The sequence below is a fragment of the Python bivittatus genome, unplaced genomic scaffold (genome assembly GCF_059951505.1).
Source record: "Python bivittatus isolate LINGU-HERP-01145 unplaced genomic scaffold, Pbiv_v1 ctg000410_np1212, whole genome shotgun sequence".
Lineage (NCBI taxonomy): Eukaryota > Metazoa > Chordata > Lepidosauria > Squamata > Pythonidae > Python > Python bivittatus.
Genome location: NW_028277067.1, coordinates 10,920,001 through 10,942,990, shown reverse-complemented (window position 1 = coordinate 10,942,990; position 22,990 = coordinate 10,920,001). Strand labels below are relative to the sequence as shown.

General features: G+C 41.9%; 2 protein-coding genes across 2 annotated transcripts in view; both read left to right on the top strand.

Annotated features, from left to right (window-relative positions):
• Positions 1-8,348: 8,348 nt before the first annotated feature.
• Positions 8,349-22,990, top strand: part of HOXB3 (homeobox B3) — a 50,092-nt gene continuing 35,450 nt past the window's right edge. Inside the window, exons 1-2 of the mRNA XM_088143479.1 lie at positions 8,349-9,120; positions 19,639-19,849. The gene's annotated coding sequence lies outside the window, so the exon portion shown is untranslated. The remainder of the gene's footprint in view (positions 9,121-19,638; positions 19,850-22,990) is intronic.
• Positions 13,460-17,560, top strand: HOXB4 (homeobox B4). The gene is made up of 2 exons (XM_007434215.4): positions 13,460-13,959; positions 15,608-17,560. The coding sequence occupies exons 1-2, from the start codon at positions 13,545-13,547 to the stop codon at positions 15,931-15,933; spliced, it is 741 nt and encodes a 246-aa protein (XP_007434277.1). The 5' UTR covers positions 13,460-13,544; the 3' UTR covers positions 15,934-17,560.

Below are 22,990 nucleotides of genomic sequence, written 5' to 3'. Positions count from 1 at the left end.
TTTCTTTTTTTCCCCAATCTTATTTTTTTCAAAAAGACAGAGACTATTTGCAGAGCACAATCAACAGGAAGACAATTCTACCTAGATAGTAGATGGTTCCTATGCAAAATTCCTTTTCCTATTATATATCGTACCATGTTATAGCCTTAAACCATTCAATAGTGAATTATTCTGACATACAACATAAACAAGAAGCAAAAAATCTTGCATATAGTATATTTTTCTGCACAATAAAATCATCACTATCACAATTACTTTACCACAGAATATATAAAATCCCAATCTTATTTATTTATCCTTCTGAGGGTTTTCTGATGACTAGTCTGTGTTTGAAGGTATGACACAGTCGAAGAATTTCTAAAACTGATCGATAATAAAATGATGGAGATATTTTGAGTCTTATATCTAAACATTAAAGAAGTATTTCCCATGTTAAATATATTCAAGGGGAAATTTGGAGGCACACCTCTGTTAGATGCCCCTATTGCTAATATGGCAATTTGCTATTAGTAATAGTGGTTGTACTACTGTAACGAGCAATTGTAAATAAATTATGCATAGAAACATACAGACGTGTATCTCTCCACACCCCCACCTCACTCTACCCCCACTGTCCACCCTTGAATGATCACAGACCTTTTTCCTAAAGCAAAAATGGCCCAGTTTGTCCATCGCATTTTAATCTTTTCCAATTAATGTTTCCAATCCACCCATACACTTTGTGAAGGGTGTGGGAGGGGGTGTTGAAGAAGAGGAGAAGGCAGTCTGCTCCAAACCAGCCAATATACACCTCTCTAAGTAGTACGTTTGTCAGGCAACAATAGCTGACTTCTTGACCACGAAAGGTCAGATCCAATGTTCTTTGAAGTCAATGCATAAACTCCCCTTGAACTCCATTGGCCTCATGATAACCAGTCTACCCTATTCATCCCAGGCGTTTGTGTGTCTATAAACTATTGTACGAATGCTTCTTTCACACTGGCTCACTTACAAACACACAGTAGAAAGCCCATAGCCACAACTCACAATGGCTTAGTATAACCCACATAGATATAAATATTTATACACATTTAAATAGATACAATTAAAGCTATTGATGCCAATTTAGTGTGCAGATCATAAGCTACTTCCCTTTAGCTAAACCTGGAAAGGTACAATAAAATATTTGATTTGTGACTTGCAGATATCACATACCCTTCTTTGAAGCAATTGTCTTGAATTTAACTTTGTTCTAGTGATCTCAGGTCAATTTGTAGGATATCACCTTCAGGCACAACTCTGCATACAGGTCTGAGAGATGTTACACACGCGTGCCTTCTCACGCTCTTCTGAGCTGGGTGCCCTCCAGAAATGTAGGACTACCATTCCCATTATTTCCAGTCTGTTGTCATTTAGAGATAGAAAGAGACATAGACACACAGTTTTATATGTACACGTACACATGATATACAGCACTTCTGGGCTGTTTTAGAGACAGCTAACTTGTAGGAGGACGACTGGACATTCAGCTCTCATAACAAAGGAAACGGCTTCCTTTAGTTTCTGCATGGGAAATTCCTATTCAAACTTAGGGACTAAACAACCCATTTTCTGAAAAGCTGCTGGTGCTCAGTCTGTTAGAGGAATCAAATGAAACAGAAAACCTGACTGGCAACAGCGGAAGGAGGGATATTGATCTCATGCCCAAGGTTCTGGCTCTCTACCTGGGTCCAGACTGGTTCACAGGATGTTATACAATGAGACCATGACAGAGAGCCTATATGAGGATTTTAGGTACTTTTAACTAGTGGGGTGTATGTGTGTGCACATGTGCATATACAACTTGTAAGTTGTATGTATATATATGTGTGTGTACATATACATATGTACACACACACACATACACAAACACACTGTACATTTGCTAGATGTGTCTATTATGTATTATAATATATATAATACAATATTATATATATATATACATCTATCTATCTATCTATACATTCACACACTATACACTTGATAGTTTTGTGTGTGTGTGTGTGTGTGTGTGTATACGTATATAAACAACTTGCTAATAGAAATAAAAAGAGGCACCAATTGTGAACACGTTTAAATCCCCTTATTATCAGTAGGTGATAATTGCTTATTTCTCACTGAAATCAGCTAGATTTACCTTCAAATTCTTTTCATTCTAATCCTTTATATTTGTACCTGAGATTAAACCCCAAAGAACATTGTGGGACATGAACAGGACTATATTGCATATTTTCCCCTCCTTTATCTTAGTCTCAATTTTTCCTGCATTCTCATCTCTTTTCTCTCTTTTTTTCTTCTGTCATATCACATCACTGAGAAGGAAAGGTTACTGAATATTGCACCTAAAAACATCTGATTAACAGGAAAACAGTCAATGTTCACTTGTCATTTTACTAAAACGAATAATGGTAATGGCGTTTTTTTTTTTTAAAGCATTATTTGAAATGCAACATAGATTTTTAAGGTGTACAGTTGCTCTTTTTCCTTTCTCTCTTCCTCCTTCTCTTCTTTATAAGAACAGATGAAGAGAAAGGGAGAGAGGAGGAGGAGGAATTAAAATCTGTGAAAGGATTTTAATTAAGAAAATTAAATGAAAAGGGGGCACAAATGAGTTGTGTTGAGGGGCGGGGGAGAGGGGTGAGGAAGAAGCAAAGCAAAGCTATTCTAAACGATTAAATCGCCATTTTAACAGTGTAATGGGGTTTGCATACTGAAAAGGGGGGGACGGTTCTTATAGCTCATCAATAATTCATAGGCACTGGGGATCATTCCCAGGTCAGCAGACAGAGAGGTAAAGAGCAGGCATCTCTGAAGGGGAAGGAGCTCAAAAGCAATGGGAGACTTTCCCTCAAGTGCTGTGGGAGCGTCCCGTTTTAAGTCCTATTCATTTCGCTAGATTTTACCCTCTTCCTCCGTTCTTCTTTGCAAGCTTTCTTCCAAATTTCTCTAATTCTTAACTTAGTGCATTGGTTGTTAATGCTTTTCTTTTAAAGTTTTTTTTTTTTAAGACTTATGTGTGATAAGAACTTCAGACGTTTTCCTGGGCAACTTTTAGGCAAGTCCCTATCATTAAGCATCACCTCCCCCCCCCCAACCGATTTCCAAAACAGCAGTGTAATGGGAAGCGCTTGGAATGTGGCTAGCAAGATGAAATACTGTATTAACATTTTGCCTTGGAAATATCTACGTTTTCCCTGAAGTCCTTTTCACAGGAAACCACTATTTTGTGGGAGTTTGGGGACATGCCCAGACTTTCTCTGAAGATAAAACGAAAAAACGGCTCCTCTCTCGTGTTGATAGTGGCAGCCTTTTTGACACCTCTTTCAATCGAGGGAAGCTACATCCTTGCAAATGGACTGGAGGTTTATTCCAGTCAATGCTTGAGTTTTTGTTTATTTTTCCTCTTCCTTCCTCCTCCCTTTTCCTTTTTATGGCGACAGATTGCTAGGCAGGGTAAGCCGCTTTGAGTACAGAAAAACAGCACAACAAAGTGTTGGAATAAAGAAAGAAAAGGGAGAGAATCGTTTACGCAGGAAGATTCACTGGCCGCTGCCGGCTTCTCTCTCATAATGTAGGATTGGAGGTGAGAAAGATGTGACCAGTTTTTGAGAAGATGGAGATTAGATCAAGTGGTAAACTCGATTGGACGGAATGTCGTTGTTGGGTGCAATTGACCTGTACTTGCCATGCCAAGATCCCATCGTTCGTTTTAAGTACCAAGTAAAAATTGACATATGAAGAAAGTGGGACTCTATCTTGTAAGAAGTCCCTCCCTCCCTCCCTCTTTGAAACTGAACTTCGGAGATTCTTTTTCGATGTTTTCAACAATTATACAAAGTTGATGCACGGGGACCAACGCGATTCCCCTGCGCCGGGTGGCCTTGGACGAAGCGGCTTTCCCCCGCCTTCCACAGATCGCAAACCCCGTGGCAGGCAGCGGGAATTTCCCGACCGGGAGCAGGCATAGGATTGCACCCTGCCCAGCCTCAGGAGTTTGAGGGATGGGCGGGCTGTTCCTGATCCGGCCTGACAGGGCCTAATCTTCTGGAATTGATTAAACCCACGTTTTGTGAAAGGGTTTGTTGTTTTACACAGGAAACACAAATTGAAAACTTCCCGTAAAAAGAACTTTGCAGCAGTATCGTACTGGCGGGTTTGGGGCGGGGAAAGGCGCCGGAGCCGGAGGAGAAGAAGGGTGAAACTCCGCGCTTGTAACAACGCGGTGCTGCCAGCAGAGCTCGCTTCAGACCAGTTCACGGCAGCTGCCCAGCCCTCCTCGCGGCGCGGCGCGGCGCGGCGCGGCGCCTGGAGAGAGCCCTCCTTTCCGCGGGAAGCTTCGCCCTGGGAACGGGGGGAAAGGCCGCTTTCCACCAGCGCTGCCTGGCATGAAACGGAGGGAGGAAAGGCTAGCCGGGTCCCGCCGGCTACGTGGCCAGTAAAAGAGAAAGCGCCTCCATTCCAGCCGCCCGCTTCTTTCGTCTCCCTTCCCCGCTTTCCCCACCCCGGAGGGCAGATATGCTGCGGACAGGGATGGGTCGCAAAGTTGGGGAAGGCACGACGGACGGAATTATCGATCGGCATGGGTTCGGGAGTCTGGCGAGGGGACGATGGTCTTGGGCGGACTGGAGAGCAGCCATTATAGCTTCAGGGGTCAAGAAGGCGAGGGTCAAAAGTTTAGGCGGTGCGAGACCAGGTCTTGCGCTGGAGGCGGATAGACGGACTGTCAGCGCTAAAGAGGGCGGGAGGCGGGCGGGGGGGGGGGGAGGGGAGGGGAGGAAGAGGCTTTCTGGCTGGGGAGGGGAGAAGGTGAACGTGAGAGAAGAGTTAGGAAGTGCAGAGGGAACTCCCGGCGTTAAGGAGGAAACGTACCTGGGGCAAGTTGGACTGGCGCTTTTCTCCGGGGCTCTGGACGATCTCCTCCCTCCCCTCCCTCCCTCCCTCTCTTGCTCCCCCCATTCCCCGTATTATTCCCTTCTCTCCCCAAAGCAAAAGTGTCTCTGGACACCTTGGACGCAGCCCAGCGTCCTGGGGTTCCGGGGCAAGCTCCGCTGAAATGAATGGGCGTGGATGCTCGCCATCACAGGGCTGGCACCGTAACCGTTCGTTGGTGGCAGCAGCTTTGGACCATAAAGCCTTGCCCTTGCATTGTCATATTGACGTTTTTATATGGGCCACCTTATATGTCGTTTGACCAATTTGGTATCAGTCCTGTAAATTAAAAAATCAGTAAGATGAGTTGGAATTCAAGAACACAAGTTGTTAGGAAGCATAACGTGTTCTAGATATAGAATACAGAGTAATATTAAAATTATAGCAACGGGTGTAATCCTTCCTTTAGTTAGAAGTCGGTGTCCTTTAGTATTTTTTAATCGAACAGAAAAATAGATTTGAAATTTAAAAATTACCTTTAATGATGTATAATAATAATAATAATAATAATAACCACAAATCTTAATTTATGCTCACAGTAATGTCCTAAATCTTTCCCCACATTACTCTATGATGAGGTTCCAAAGGATTTAGAACCCAATCCAGCTTGAATTTTTAGAGATTTAGAGCAACAATCTACATGCAGTTTTGATGCAAGGGGAGAACTTCCATAGGTACAAAAATCCTTAAAATTAAATAAAGATTACATGGACTTGTGGAATTTCCTTTTCTGCAGAACAGAAATATTCACTGAATTCTATTCTTAGTCTATATACTAATATATGATGTTAATACATGAAGGGAGAAATCCACCAAGAGGTTGTCCCCTACAATTTCTCAGTAGGCTATTCCTTAAAAAGCACAGCTACTTTGTCATATTAATAGCAATCGGCTAATTAGAATGTTTTTCTCTTTTAAACAAGAAATTACTGTCTTGGCTTTGGTTCTAAAAACCATCAGGAAGCCAGACTTGCCTGCTCTCTATCTGTTGTCAAATAATGTTTTGAAGTTGAATTTCCCACAATACTGAATATTGAACTTTTTATTTTGAAGCCATTTTCAATCAATTGTGTGTTTCACTTTGTTTATTTATGCATTTAGTTTGTGGATTTATGCTCTCTGTTCATCTGTATTTAACCAGATAATATTCTGTATTCCTAAACTTTATTTTAAAAATGAATGCAGTTGTCTTATTCAGCTAATGCCTTCCAGGACATATTGGCATTTAAATACAATTGCTCACCAATACATGGCGTAGTTAAATGGCAGAGGAATCGAATATTCGATTGCTTGACAGATGTACTTTTAAGATGCTTAACTTAAGAATAGTAAGGTGGGTTCTTTTTAGCTGCACACTAGTAATAAATAACTCACGTCTCTTTAGCATCTAAAGCCTCTGGATGTATGTGGGGAAAAATCCTTCCTCATTAAAGTTATTGCTGCAGAATATACTTAGCAAAAATAAGGAATGAAAGAGGGGTGGGTTAAATCAATTGTAAAAGACCATTTAATTTCAAATGATAGGGGTGGCTTCAACCTTCAGAAGAAAAAAATAATGGAATTACAGTATTGGAAGGAAAAATCTGTGAATTTTTTCTTTGAAAAATCAAATAATAATAATGATATCACAACAACAAAACAGCATTTTATTCTCATGTTCTTTTTGTATATTTATCAAGCATTGGATTTCAACCAATTTATTATAGTATAACTGTAATCTCCTATATGAAGATTTGCTATTCTCTGCCATGTGTACAAACTCAAATGAATGTCAAGTTCCTGGCTAAGTTAAAAACCATGTTTTCTTTACAGATACAAAACTTGGAAGCAAATATTATTAAAAAAATTCAATTTGTTTACAAGAAAACTTGTTCAGGGATATACAATGCCATTAAAGATCAAGAACCATTCCATCCTGGAGTTTCACTCTCTCTTTCTCTCTCTCTCTGATCTTTAGGAGATGAATCACTTGAGCATAAATTTTAGTCTAAATACTTTCCTTTGGTTGGACTATCAAAGTTAAGATGACTAAAGAAGCCAAGTGCAAAATATATATTTTTAAAGATATGTCCACAGAATTATCTGGAATTAATTTCTAATTAGTGTTTTATTTCTCATGTGTATATCCATGGAAATGCAAGAAAATATATTTGTGTATGTATATGTGTGTGTGTAGAAAGAGGTAAAAGTTTATTCTAATGAATGGCCTATGTTTTGCTTGGCATTTATAAAATACCACTATAAATGGGCTACTGTTTAGTTTGAAGTTGGGTGATCCATCCCTTGGTACCTTTAATTAATTCACTTATCTCTATAGTGCAGTAATCTCTAGTTAGTGCAATATTATGAAGGAATGGATGTGTGAATGGATAACAGTTCCAAGTCCTCTGAAAGGTTAAATGCAACCAAGTGTAATGTTCCTGGTATGCAGGCTTACTTGGCTTCTTGTACAAACCTCTCCAGCCTACTGCTTTCAGTTTTCATGCCCTCACATAACCTAGCCCCACAGAAAGAGCCACTGAAGAAATATCAATTAGGAAAAAAAGGAAGAAACCACTGAAGCTTGCTTGCTATTGGACAAAGCTTCTGTCCCGTGTAGAGAGAAAATGAAAGAGAATGGTTATTTCTACAAGGCCATCAATGTAATGACCTCTTCAAAGCAATAATTTAATGGCAATTTGCCAGCCTTGTCAGTAACCTATGCAAAGCATTGCTCTGTGTTTGGGACCTGTAGAATAGGTGGCATATGCAGAATAGACAGGTAGAACAATCAAAAGGGCCTTAAATAATAATAATAATAGTACAGTAATACTAAAAATATAACTTGGATGAGTTAGGCTAATACCCTGGATGTTTCCAGAACTATTTTTTTTTCTTTTAAATAGTATCTTTCTAGAAGCAGCTAAGTGTTTTGGAGGGGCAACTGTATCAGATATAAATAAGTGAGATTTGACCTATTTTTTTATTGTTTAGTGGTATTTTACTCAGATATAAAGACAGGTTATTTGGGGAAAATAACAGACAATTCATTCTTTCTTTCTTTCTTTCTTTCTTTCTTTCTTTCTTTCTTTCTTTCTTTCTTTCTCTCTCTCTCTCTCTCTCTCTCTCTCTCTCTCCCTCCCTCCCTCCCTCCCTCCCTCCCTCCCTCCTTCCTTCCTTCCTTCCTTCCTTCCTTCCTTCCTTCCTTCCTTCCTTCCTTCCTTCCTTCCTTCCTTCCTCCCTCTGTTTGTTAGAGAAAGCATCTCTCACCCTCTCTGTGCCAAGTGTTTCCTAAAATTCCTCTCCTCCGACAAGTGTACTTTAAACTATATCCTCTAAGACCAAACAGAGCAAAAAGAAAAGCTTTCTCTCCCAAACCAAAGAAGAAGCCTATCAGCTGAATAATTCTCTCTCTCTCTTCTCTCCATATATTGTATTATATTGCCTGCACACTAATTCCATTGCAAGTGTTGGGTGCATAGGTACAAGTATGAGTGTGCTGATGTGTCTGTGTGTGTGTGTTGTATCCACGAGGATGCAGTGCCTTATATTTCTTTGTCATAAGTATGTGTAAGTAAAGAGAAACCTATTAAAAGGATTAAGGAGTAATTGCGGCCCCTATAAAGGACAGGACTGAGCTCAGATCCCTGGCCCTGGCATTCTCCCCACGCCTCTCCCGTCCAAAGTAATGACCTGAGTAAAATTCAATATGACCGAGAGAACTATGCAAGCGTATTATAGAAATGCAAGGGGGAGAGCCCCGGAGTGGGGTGAAACTCAGGTCAGCGCGTCTAACAAATATTAAAATGTTGGAGGCGCTCGGGACACGCCTAGCTGTTTAACAAAGACTGACAAAGTATGGAGATTAATACGAAAACTTGCCGGTATCCGAATCGAAAAGGCTCAGTTAGGCCTACGGCTGCTTGAAAGCTAGTAGCCAATTATACTGTAGGCTTTAAAAGACGAGCCCTGGGAAAGAGAGAAAGAAAGAAAGAAAGAAAGAAAGAAAGAAAGAAAGAAAGAAAGAAAGAGAAAGAGAGAAGGAAGGAAGGAAGGAAGGAAGGAAGGAAGGAAGGAAGGAAGGAAGGAAGGAAGGAAGGAAGGAAGGGAAAGAAGAAAGGAGGTTTCCTATCGGAAGAAAATAATTTCTGACATGGAGGAGGGGAAGACACAAGCGAAGGATCTACTTTTCTGGTTGGTATTAGGGTTGCGTGGGGTGGGGGGTTGCGGCTGAAGTGGTCGGGGTAGGCGGCTGCATGTTGTACCCTGGCTGGCAGCAAGCGCACAAATCTTTTTAACTGTGGGAAGAGGGAGCGCGGGGAGCGACATCAGGAATGCTTAAGGAGTCCCCCCCCCAGTTTTGGGGATAATGAAACCGGAATGGGGGTGAAGGCACTGACGGATCAGTTCCCGGAGCTCCTTGGGCTCACGCTGGCGAAGGGCGCTGTGAATCGATCCTCCTCGGAAGTCAGCGCATTCTAGAGGACAGAGCGGCAGCCATAAGAATTGTGGCGATTCTTGCGCATCCGCCCCCCCCGAGAATGGAAATCGGAGTGATGTTGTACGCCGGGCAGTTAGAATAGAGGTGACAGTTGTGTATCGATGTCTTTAGGTGTAATGTCCTGGCAGGTGCTTTGTCCTATAGGCTCTGCTGGTGAGAGAGAATCCCCTCGGGATCCCCTTTTCTCACAGGACCCCGAAGGGTGAGCCCCCTTTGTAGGCAATGCTTGCCCAACCATCCTCTCCAACCTACTTAATTTTATTGCACTTTGCAAACAGGATCCCTGGCCACATTTGTGAGGAGGCTGGGTTGTTTTTTTGTTTTTGTTTTTAGCCTCATTAACTTTCTTGTTTGAAATGCAGAAGTCGCCTGGCTAAATCCGTCTTTCCAAACTTCCGAAAAGTTGAGACATTTTTATTAGAGCAATCGAAAGTGCTTCCTCTCCACCTCCCAATTAAGCGCAAAAGGTTAGGGGGCGGGGAGGAGGGGGGAGGGGGGGAGAGATGGGGACCATGGTTTATCTTTTGATTTCAGGGTATGTGTGCTTTGGAAGAGTAAAGTGTGAACATTTCTGCTAGACGCTAGGGGTGCTGGTGATACTGGGATAACCCCCCCCCCCATTTGTCTATTTGTACAAGGGATTTTTAAAACTGGTACCGATGCTTCTGTTCTTTTGTTTGTTTGTTTTAAAAGACAGAATGATCCTAATTTTTCGTTTCCCAGAAAGTCTGTATCTTAAATTAAGGCCGAATAGAATGTACATATAACCCCCCAAAAAAGGAAAGAAAAAATGGAAAAGATTCAGATCAGAAGAAAGACAAGAGTTGGTGTCTGAAAGATGTAACTAGTGTGCATCCATATTTGGTAAACTTCCTTGAAGAAAGCAGAAAACTTTCAAGCTTTTCAAGTTTGGTCATCAGAATTGGGAAAAGAAGCTTACTTGGAAGTAAGCCTCACTGAAATCTATTCATCATCAAGTTAGCGTTGATTTATTTTATTTTTTTCTGTTTTTAGTTGGCGATCTGTAGCTGTAGTTCTGAACGCTCTTTAATGTCCTTCTGGCAATTTATGGAGACTGGTGTGCTTTGGAAAGGTGTATATTCCCCATTATAAAGACAAAGTGAATTGTCGACACTGCACTTGTGGTTGAAGATAATCAATCTGGACATACTTAGAAGAAAGTCCTGCTGAAAGCAGACTTGAAGTATTCTTATTATTGAAATTTTGGCTATTGAAAAAAGGGAACAACAACAACGTGCTTTAAGAGTCTTTTTCAGCCGTGTTTTTTGGCTTGGGGGAGGGATGTTGTTTGTCTGGAAGTTGGGAAGGAGGGAAAACCCGAAAATAATAGTGATAAATAGTGAGCCCTTTTCTAATCAAGTTTCCTTCCAAATATGTTTTGCTTTGCTTTGCTTGAAATTAATATATCTATTCCTGAAGTGAACAGTTTTCCTTCCCAACATGCAACACATACCACGCAGCTTAGGGGACAGCAAATTCTGATTTGTCGCAGTGGAAATTATTTCTAAACAGGCTTGTGTAGGACTGAATTGTCTGCTTGTGCTCTGCTGCAAAGAAGGCTCTACCCTGAGAAGGCCGGCTCACAGATAGGGCCATAACGCATCTATGTAACCTGATACAATTTTTCCAGTGGAGCACACCTCGGGGTCCAGTAGTTCAGCCCTAACTTCTGAAGGGAAAAAAAATTGTTCTTCTGATAAATAAACCTAGGTAACTGAAAAGTTTCTCTCTTTCTGCACTAACGGTGAACTCCTATGACCTACTTGGGAGGAGAGCACACTGAATTCAGCAAGGGTTAGGCATGAGTAGTATGACATCCTAAAACAATATTGGGGTTAAGCCCTACCTCTTTTGAACATCTGCCTACAGCTTTCCTCCCCTCTTTCCTACCTACAGAAGATGAATGGCTTACACAGGATACATATTTTATTGTTTTATATCCCCATTTTGGTGGGAGGCTGGGGATTACATTCCTTTGATCTTTTCCCTTCTCCGTTTTTCTGGGGTTTGAAGGAAGTGCTCAAGGAAAGGCACCACACCCTACTTCCCCATCTACCTCTGCATTGGTTTCCAGATTTCCCTGCCTTTTCTTCTCTACTTCCCATTTTATGCAAGTTAATTATCCAGAGCTGCCTAAAAATCTTTGCAATGTCTGGAAGTTATTCGTTATTACAATGAAGTCGTGCAAAGGAGTAATTTTCGTTCTAATGAAACGATAAATCTTGTCGAACTAGGTTCGGAATGAATTTCCTCCTACTTAGCGTTCCTCTTTAATCCCCCAAACTATCTATTTACCTATTTACCTTCCTGCCTTCGTTTTTTTTTCCCCCCCCTAAATTTCAGATTATGTTTCTAAAGCTGCATGCCCTTTTGTGAAGGATGAGACAGTTATGGATCGTACTACAGCTTCTGGCTAATTCGCAGTATTTTGCGAAAACACACAATTCAAAATATAGTTTCTTCTGGAAACTGGACTATTGTTTTTCCCAATACCAAGCACTTTTTACTGAAAACTAACATTTTTCCCCCCTTTTTGGCAAAGGAGAAGGTCTCTCTGTCTTCTGTATGTACCCTGTAGATCCGAATTTGTGTAAAAGAAGCTGCCTCACAAATTCGCATCTAGGGGAATATGTAGTTGACACAAACCCTACGGAGCGAAGCGCAGCCTTAAAGGAAGAAGAAGGAGAAAAAGAAAGGAGATTAAATCGTTAAAGTCATTTTTTTTCTTAAGAAGATTTTTCCTTTTTGTGTGTGTGGCTGTTCGTGTACCTCCTTCTATGAGCTTTGATGGAATATATATTGTTTTCTAAAATACCTGTCACAAGCAGTTTTTTCACTCTTTTTACTATCACCTAAACATTTTCAGTTATTTTCTATTGCATTGAAATCTTATTGAGAGAAGGAAAGAGGGGGAAGGAGAAAGCACACACCTTTCGCAATAGGAGCAGATCGCTGCCCCGCGGAGTTTACAAAAGGAAGATGGCATGGTGCAGCGTGATGAAAGGGTCACACAGGACGTGTGCGTGTGTGTATGTGCGCACGCACACGCGCCTATGTGTATGTGCGTGCGTGCGTGCGTGTGGTATAGAACCTCTGTATCCGCTTTTAAAATATTTTTTAAAAATCTGATTTCTTCAATTAATCCCCACCACAATCCGATAAATTTAATCCCAATTCTTCCTTCTTCTGCTTCTTAATGTTTATACAATTTTTTATCCCTTAAACACGGGAAAGAGAACCAGTCTAAACCAGAAGCTAGCTGTCATTTAAAGGATGGGTAACTCGAATTGGTTAATGATGTTTCTATCGATCCCAAATAACCTCTATCTATCTTTGCCACCGGCTCGACTCACTCACCAAATTTAAGCAGGGGCGAGAAAATGAATACATCATAAACCCATACACCCGGTTCTTTCCTCTCCAGTTTCATATTTGTTGTCAACAAACTTTTGTTATTTGATTTTTGAAGACATTTTAAATATTCTCCACAAAAAGAGACATTGGGTGTGCTTAGTTTGGACGAAACATCAGCGGATAAATCGGACAGGGATAGGAGTTTGGGATTATGTATCTTTCTGATTTTGGAGAGATTATGGAATACCCGATTTGGGGGGATGTGAAATTATGACATTCATATTATTTTTAAAATATAAAAAAAAGAATGCAGTGGACTGATTGTCCGTACTACAGTGCAGAATCCCATTTAGATCCCGAATATATTTTACAGATAAAATAAATACAATTGACTTCAACGCAACTTGGTTGCAAGTGGAATGCGAGCTGGCAACGGAAAGGCTAAAAGAGCCCCCCCGTCCCCCTTCTTGGTTATTTCCTTATCCGGGAATCCCAGGCTAGCCCTTCATTGGTTCATGGGGTCACATGAACAGCTAACTTTGTTCAGTTGACGGCAAAAGTAGGAGGGCTCTGCGAAACAGGAAAACGAGTGAGAAGGGGAGGGGAAGGAAGGGAGAAGGGGGAAGGGGAGGGGGGCGAAAGAAATAGGAATAAATTTTAGTATATTTTTGGGGTGTGCGTGTGTGTGAGTGAGCGAGAGTGTGCGTGCCGGCGCGCGCGCGCTCTTGCAATTCCAAAATTAATGGCCATGAGTTCTTTCTTGATCAACTCCAACTATGTGGACCCCAAATTCCCACCATGCGAAGAATATTCCCAGCACGATTACCTTCCCAGTCATTCTCCGGAATATTTCAGCGGCCAGAGGCGACAGGAGAACTCTTTCCAACACGAGGCGTTGTACCCAGCGCGGTCCGCCTGTAACCAACCATCCTATCCTCCATGTCAGGGCTCCGGGCACCAGCCACCGGTCCTCTCCCCCAGGAGCCAGCATGCTCCAGCTGGACTTCAGAACCATCTTTCCGAACCAAACCATACTTGCGAATCCATCACGCCAAGCCCACCGCCTTCCTGTAGCCAAAACTCTCTCAACCAAAGCCCGTCCACTGGCAAAGAGCCGGTAGTTTATCCTTGGATGAAGAAGGTTCATGTTAGCACGGGTAAGTGAACCTTAAAGAGCTGTTCGCTTTATACTAACCTGCACCTCAAAGTCTCGTTGGGAAGAGAGGGAAAAAAAGCCTTATTGCCCCCGTTGTAAAAGAACCATTCCCCTTGGAGATTTATGGTCTCCCTGTTTGCAGAGCGCTATAATTACATCCTCCATAAATTTTTATTGCTCTTCTTGGCCAACTGCCTTTGAAGTCCCTGTTAACATCCTTCTCCAGAATCTCTTTCTTCCTTTCCTTTCCTTTCCTTTCCTTTCCTTTCCTTTCCTTTCCTTTCCTTTCCTTTCCTTTCCTTTCCTTTCCTTTCCTTTCCTTTCCTTTCCTTTCCTTCTTTCCACCTGGAAAAGTTTTAAGGAGGTACGGGATTTATTTTTTTTCAATTTATACATTTCTTTTTCGAACTGAAGAAAAAGAACGTAGCCTTTCTCTTTCTTGATCGTTTTTCACAACCTCCTTTCAGAGCACTGGAGGTGGCTATACGGTGGGCTTCGAGAAAAGAGCATTTAGTATGGAAGAGTTTGTCTTACATGTTAGGTGAAACTTTATAGAACTTTGGGGTGCACACTCAACCCTTCGGTACACGTGGATGAATATTACTTTGCGCCGGGGCACTTAAATTGCCGCCCCTGAGCTTATTAATGCCTGTTTAGTGCGAATGATTTCTACGTACTTATGCTGGTTATCAGTCCAATAAGGCGAGGTTTAACTGCACTCTACATTTCACTCCTATCCTTGTGGGATTCGGTTATTGGAGACGTCGGCACATGTAAACACGGGGGCCTCTTTCTCTCGTTTCTGCTTATAATTGCCGATAAATAGTAAGACCTAGAAGATTTAAAAGTGGCCTGCTATCCATAGCTTAACGCAGCCAGTCCGCTGTCACTCTCTTTCTCAGCAATGATCCTAAACACTCTAGAGAAACAATAGCAAGTGAATGGGGTTACTCTAGATTGACTTCTAGTTCTGCTGTTTAAATGCTCTGAAGATTTCAGCTACCCACCTTTTGGCTGAGAATGAAGCGGGGGGGGGGGGCTTTTAATGCAGGATGTTTAGATTTTTAAGGCTGTGCAAGGCCGGAGGAAGCAGGAAGGTCCAGCTATATAGAATAAATGGGGCAGCCCTTACTAAAGGCGCCTGGCTCCCGGGAAGACAAAAAAAGGTCAAGCAGATATTCTACTTCAGGTCTTCAGACTATGCCTGTTTCGTTTTAAAAACATTGGGCTCCATACTCTGCACCCACCCCCACCCATGGATGCATTTGTGCAGTTCTATCCTGGGCGGGTTTATTCAAAAGTAAGCTGTGCTAAACTCAACGGGATGTGTCTGGTAGGTCGATAGAGATTTGAGCCTGGGGCTGTCGTCCTAGGCATGTCGGAGTGGCCCCCGGGCAGAGGTTTCGGAGAGGAAGGAAGAAAAGATCCAAAATGTTGAGCAGATTTGGGGCGGGGGGAGGTGCGGTTTGAGATTTGTTTTTGTGGTCTGCGTGACTGTCACTTACAGGAGAGTGAGCGACTTCTTCAAGTGAAGACCGTTGTTGCTTTGTGTTAAAGGGGCAGAAGAGTAACCTTCACACTCCCCCACCCCGCCCTTGTTCTTTTCTCCTCCCTCCTCCCCGCTTCTTCTTTTGTGCCTCTTCTTCCAGTCAACCCCAGCTACGCCGGAGGGGAGCCCAAGCGCTCCAGGACAGCCTACACGCGGCAGCAAGTGCTGGAGCTGGAGAAGGAATTCCACTACAACCGCTACCTCACCCGGAGGCGAAGGGTGGAAATCGCGCACTCGCTTTGCCTGTCCGAGCGCCAGATCAAGATATGGTTTCAAAACCGGCGGATGAAATGGAAAAAAGACCACAAGTTACCCAATACTAAGATCCGCTCAAACGCTGCTGCCAGCCTGCCGGTGCCTGGCGGGGCAGGAGGCCCCCAGGACCGAAGCAATGGGCCGGCCCCGAAACCCACCCCCAACCTATAACCGTCCTTGAGCGCGACCGGAGGGTGCGTGTGTGCGTGCGTGCGTGTGTGTCTCTGTGTGTGTGTGTTGGGGGGCGGGGTGTGCGTGGACGCGTGTGTTGAGAACTGATTATGGAACGGAAGATCGCTTTGTGGCTTTACTGTTCCCTGAGAAGAAAGATGGGGGCCGTTGGGGAAGGGGAGGGAGGATGGGTGGGATCACTATTTATATGAGGAAGAGGAAACAAAGGAAAAGGGGGGGCTGTTCCCATTGGCCGACAAGCCGGGTTATGTTTGGGGGTAGTTTCTCTGTTCTATAGGAGATAGGGGTTTCCAGATTTGGCTAAGATGGATCCCTTCTTCATCCTTAATCAAGCCAAACTTGGGCCCATTTGTCATGTTTACTCTCGCGTACAAACGAAGGACCTTATGCCAGCCATTAGCTCGACAGCCAGAGTCCTCTTTAATAAATGAGGCCTGGTTTCACCTAAGCAGGACTGACTCTCTCTCTCTCTCTCTCTCTCTCTCTCTCTCTCTCTCTCTCTCTCCCCCTTTCCATCTCCCTTCCTTTCTCTCTCCTCTTTTGCATCCTTAGGGCCCCCCCCCCCACCCGGCCCGTTCATCCATCCCCACCAGCCACGCAATCCCTTCTAAAGACAGACGGCTGATCAAGACTACCGAAAGCTGTTTGCATCTGTTTTAATGCAGTTATGGATGGAGGGGTGACTAGAATCGGGGGCGGGGGAGGAGGGGAGTGACATTTCCCCAAACCCTCTAAGGATATAACTGGATGGTGAATGGAGTAAGGAAGGGGCCAAGAGGGAAAAACAAAACAAAACGAGGCGGGCAACAAAAAAAAGGGGGGGGGAGGTGAAGTAGTAAAGCTATTAAAAAGATGGGGGCCTCTTCAGGTTAATTGCATAACCTGGGAAACATGGAAAGCAGAGAGGGCTGTGCATTTCAGTCCATAAAGTTGATTATAACATAAGCCCATCTGCGTTCCAGTAGCCATTAAAATGGGAGGGGGACATTATAAATAAGAGTGCCCCTCTGGTGTCTTTACACCCAATTTTGGACCAAATAATGTATGCATAAAGATGGGTCTTCAGGGAATTCCCCTGGGAAGACATATATATGATCTCTGTACCTTCCCTGCATCCTTCTCTCACTGACACAAATTCTATTTCTTCCCCTCCCCTCCCTATAAGACATTCCAAAATGGTGTGATGCCAGAGAACTCTGTGGAGGGGGAGAGGATGAAGCCCTCTTTTGGTTTTGTATAATTACCTCTTGTTGTTTTGTGTGATATCCCTACAAACATGTACATAGTATACCACAAAATAAAGCATTTTATCGTGAACATGGCTGTCTGCGTTTTTCAGAATCTGTTAACAGCAGCAAGAATAGTGACACATTTCCTTTGTTGTGGTTGTTTACTTGCCCATCCCCTCCAAATCCTACCACTTTTAGGTTCTGGCAGATTTTAATTGTCAATTTCTAAACCTAAACTTCTCTAACAGAAGCGAAAGATGTTTGACCATAAGCTGTATCTTCCTTAACTACAGCTCAGTCTTAGAAGGAATATTTATTTTCTGTAAGTATGCATCAGTGTGGTTATATTTTGCTTTTTAGACTGGTTCAAAAAATAGTACAGTACTAAATTTCTATCTGATAATTGATACTATGAGGGCAGGCTTACATTCTCCAAGAGATTTTTCTCCCTTCCTTCCTTCCTTCCTTCCTTCCTTCCTTCCTTCCTTCCTTCCTTCCTTCCTTCCTTCCTTCCTTCCTTCTTTCCCTTCCTTTTTTTTTCTGTAAGAAAAGCTACCTTCTTTAAGGTATTTACTGCATTTTATGATCATAATTTTTGCACAGATGTTTCTTGGTGTTTGCAGGTTTTTCTGTGTATTTTTATATTACAAAGGAGCCAGCCACTGCAATAGCTCAAACTCTGACAAGCAAATAGATAATCAAGAAGACAAATGACTTCTTTTGTGCTCCATAGCTCTTGTATTAATTTTCATTTTCTTTCCCATATAAAGTATCGAAAATACTGTTTAGGACGAAATAGCATTCCACTTTGAAGTTACAAACTCCGTGTGTGTATGTGTGTGTGGGTGGGTGGGTTGTGGTGGTGCATATAACCTAGTGTAAAGAAAAAATTCTCTTTAAACACACACACACACACACACACACACTTATACCAATAACATGGTCCTAATTTACTTGATCATGTAGGCAGAATTCATCCAGAAGTTCTCCACCAGAAGACCTGTAAAAATGAAGGTCACATTCATTTTAATGGAGTTTGTGCAAGAGAAATTCCGGTTGCCTTCTACTCTGAGAAGTGCCTCAGAGAAAGTAATTTTCATGAGAGAGTTAACTATTCTGTAACCTTCCTTTAGGCTATATTCTCTATCCATTATTCAAATTGTGTGTTATTTTACTGCTTTATTGTATTATCAAAACATGCATCTCAGTAGGATTTATTCACAATCCACTATGTCTATTTTATATTTAATTTTAATAGGTTGGATCCAAATTTAGTCATGCTTAGAGTAGACCAACTGAAATCAATGAGACTTAAACAACTCCTAAAAAGCTAGATCCCATTAATTTTACTGGATCTACTATAATTGTATTGCCCCTCTTTCATATGACAGATAGATAAATAGCTGTCATATCAAAGTTGAAGCAAAATTTCCTGTTCTTCTAACCTATAAACTGGATGAAGATTTAGTTATATTTAGAATCATTTAATTCCATGGCAGCTAAGTTAATAATTGCAAACTTAAGTCTCACTAGTTTCAGTGAGACTACTCTAAGTCCAGTTAAGGCTGGGCCCAGCCACACCCTCTATTAATTATTCCTTTACCAAGGAACTTGGGAGCACCAAACATTGTGCACTGTTCACTTAATCCATTGCTGTTTAATAGGACTACTTTTGAACAACTCAAAAAAACAGCCAGGATGCTGTGAACCTTGGACAGATCCTTTGTTATGGAAATTAATGGGACTAACTTATAAGTAAATATGGTGTTTGCAGGATGTCCTGAGCCATTTACATGTGCGTGCACAGAGGGACGCACACGCACGTGCACCCACAGAGAACAGAATCTGTTTATAACAACACATTTTGATTAACTCCCCCTCCCCCCCCCCCCGACACTCCTTATGGGTTAATACTTGAGGAAAATGTCAGTTAAAGTATTTGGTAGATTTTTATTGTTCTTGGAATATTCAAAACACATCTGATGGTGACAGGCTTGAGAAAGGCATGGGAGAAAATGAGGAGGGTATCATTGTACTTCTACCTTTCATTGTCGCCATCTGAAGGCAAATTTTTGTAGCTTGATTACCAACCCCAACAACACCCCCCTACCCCAAGACTGGTGGTATCCAGACCACAGTGTTTTAATTTCTGTTGATTTCAGTGATGCTGGAGGAGTTCTCCTCAGACTGTTTAGGGTTACCCCAAGTCCTTCCCCCTTCTACATACCCCAAACAAAACTTTAAAGCATATACTGGTAAGAATGTAGCTTCTATAGAACCAAATCAAAGCTGGAGAGTGTGAATAGAATTTAGGGTGGAGATTTCTATAGTCTCCAAAAGTTCACAGGCGTTGAAAGCAGACAGGAGCTGAGAAAAATGCGAGAATTATGCAGAAAAAATCATTAATCATTTCTTTTCTTCAAATACTTATCCTTTTCCTATTGTTATTCAACAGCAAACCTCTACAGACCTTCTGTTGGGAAAAAAAGAGAGCACCCGGGAGCCTTGAATCTTTTAAGATATCTTCCAGGAGATAATATTCATTGAAATATACATTAAAATTGAACACTTTTATTTATTTTTTAATTTTTAATGGAAGACTTGACTTCAAATATGAATGCCATCAGCTTTAAACATCTGGAAAAAAACCCTGTGAAGCTAAAAAGGTAATATATGTAAAATAATATACCTGTATATATATTATTTTAAAGGCTTGGCTTGCTCTTTTGAAACTGCATATTGCTTGGGTTTTAAGAATGAAAGGGGGCAGGGACAATGTCCAATGTCTTCTCTTAAAATCATATCCGTGAAGCCTGATTCTATGCAGCCTTGTTTATTCCAAAGCAATGGCCACTGAGTACTATGGTCTTACTCTCCGTAAGTGTTTTCATAGAATTTGCAGTCCTGGATGAGTTTCCATGAAGGCAGAGTTTTTATTTTCACCAAAAGAAGAAAGGAACAAATACAGTAGTTTTAATTTGTTTCATGATTATGTGTGATTTCTAGAATTTAGTTTTCCATACAAGGTTTATTTTGTTTTAATACGGTCTTCATGTTTTGGGTAGAATTGATAAGACAGAAGGCACTGGAATTAAGAAGCTGTTCTGTCTTTATTTCTCTATGCGTTTCATGCTGTTCTTGAAATATTTTTTCCATGGTATAAAGATAATGTAATATATTTCATAATTGCGGTCTGAAAAAAAGGAGGTGTAGCTAGTGAATTTCTGCTAAAATTCATGTGTCTGGTATGTTTTATATGAAATTTTCGACGTTTGTCAGCAGAAGCATGAGCGACAGATTGTTGTCTGTCTGTCTGTCTGTCTATCTATCTGCATTTCAAGGTGGGGAAGGCTTATATTAAACAAATGCAGTTAAAATTTGACCCTGGTGAGCTGCAGAATGAGTGCCGAGTTCATCCAAGGGACACATTTTCTGAATGATTAGCCTGGTATTGCAACTACAGAATGACCCCTCCAAACCCCTTGACCTTTTCAGGACTGGACATTGTGCCATGTAGCATGGCTCACACAGGAGCAGAGGCGGGCTAAATCAAACTCAGGGGGCCAACGTGAAAACTTGGGCAAAACATGAAAAACAGGCATTTCACAACACCTTTCCCACTTCCCACCCCCAGGTTTCCTTCTGCTTCTTGTGGGCCTTGTTAATTTTTCCTCTATTTGAGTTATGTTGCTTGAAGTTTCTTTTTGGTAGCTTTTGCTGCTGAGGGCACAATCCCAAGAGAAGTCCTCCTCCACAGTGAATGGGAGTTGTGGAAAGGTTCGGCTGGTTTGATTGATGGAGATTAATTTAGCGCACTCCTATCTTACTTTGGTCTACTTGGATTTAATTATGAATAGAGACAATTTCTGTGTCCCAAAGTACACTGGATATTATTTTGTCATCATCAGAGGTGACATAAGAATCGTGGCTCAGCCTTGCCTCTGGGTTGGGATGGGTTCTTTCACTTTCTTCTTTCCTGCAAGAACAACGGACAGCATTTGATGACTGAGTGTCCTTCATAACCCTTAGATTTACCGAACAAGAAAGTGGAGGGAAGGTATTTATCCTCCTTTCACTGTCTTTGTCACCCTTTTGCTCAGATTATCTTCAATACCTCTCAAATGTTTTAGCAACTCATTCTCTCCCCCTCCCACTGAAAAGGCTTTGGTGGTCCAGAGTTTGATAAATATATTGCTTGACTAGGTAGCCAGAAGACTAAAATGGCTGCCTTACCCTCTTTTGTCTTTCTTTCCCTAGTTGATATCCAGTTTTCTCTGTTTCTTTTTCTCCTCTGATGAGATTGTGGAATGTCAATTAAAAAAATGTTTGTAATGTTTAGGATTTTACAAAATCATACACTGTGGGGAATTCAGACATAAGCTTATTCACCCATGAAATGCAGAGTCTTTATGTTGTTTCTGATTCTAGCTTTAGGAGGCAAAGAAAATAAGTGGTAAAGGGCACATATTTTCTCAAAAGAGTCTAAATAAATCAAATCAATAGGTGGACTTATCCCTCCCAACCTGCAAGGCTGAGTGAGAGCTATAACCATGGAAATCCATGAAGGATTTGCCATAAAACACAAAATAGGCTGTAGCCTAATCTTTGACAATCGAGACTCCAAAATTGCTTTAAACTGGTGTAAGGCCATTTAAACCTACCTAGAGTAAACATATAGGAGCTATGGTGGTTGCAGGCCACACAGTTCCATCTAGTCACTTCAAAACCACCGCCAAAAGTAGTCTTTTGAATCCTTTGCTTTGGGCTGCATAAAGTATTCTTTAAAGATCACCCACAAGGCTCCCTCCCCCTGACCCCTCCATATCCCCAGGTTGGCATTCACAAGGAAAGCTAACTTCCAGATAAGTAGTGATTAATAAAGGACATTCTTTGGTTGTATGTATTTTGTTGAGTAGGGAAATAAAAAATTTAAAAACAAGAAAACCCCAGCCCACCTCCAGATGTTTTAAAAGTGCAAGTGATGGGAACTGTAGCCCAAGACATCTGGGGGGCAGGCAATTGAGGAAAGCTAAAATGTGCACGTAAGGTGATCAATGAGAGAGAGAACATTGTATATGTCTTCTTCTCTCTCTCTCTCTCTCTCTCTCTCTCTCTCTCTCTCTCACACACACACACACACACACACACCTTCTTTGTCCAGACACAACATATGCTTGTCTTTCCACATGCCAAGAAAAGCAGCTAGCAGTGCATATGTGAAAATATGCCCTTGAATCCTCCTGAAGGATGAGAGCCTCTCCTGTGCTTTGCTAATGGTTCTAGAAAGAAAACTTCCTAGACACAGCCATTGGGGCCTACCTGTCTGAAGCTGTGATTCTTTGGTGGCCAGACCAAGGAGACTGACTCACTCTCCCCTTTATGCCCATAGTGTTATTTCAGCCTCCCCCAGTGCCTTCACATGTGTTTTACTACAACTACAGGCAGGTTGGGGATGATGGGGTTATAGCTCAATACATTCAAAGGGTTTCAAGTTGGTAAATAAGTAGAAATATTATGAGTGTTTGGGTGTCTGCACTCTCCACCCCCACCCCCACCATCCTCCCTATATTGTGTGTTTGCTTCAAACCTAGCCCAAAGCATGCACATTCTCTTTCTCCAGATCTATGTCATGGTCCCACTGGTGTGTGTGTGTGTGTGTGTGTGTGTGTTTTTGTAAAGATCCCTTTTAGGGAGAGAGAAAGAGGCGGGGAGTTGGGTCTGGCCAGAGAGCGGAGTTTGGGAACATTCTCAGTTTGATCAGTAGCCCCCTGACAGATTTATGATCCCCAATAAAACCAGTGTGTTTA

Excerpts from the sequence above, each read along its gene's own strand:
- HOXB4 (XM_007434215.4), top strand. The coding sequence starts at position 13,545 with ATGGCCATGAGTTCTTTCTTGATCAACTCCAACTATGTGGACCCCAAA. Across the intron at positions 13,960-15,607 it reads GAAGGTTCATGTTAGCACGG|TCAACCCCAGCTACGCCGGA; the intron begins GTAAGTGAACCT and ends CTCTTCTTCCAG.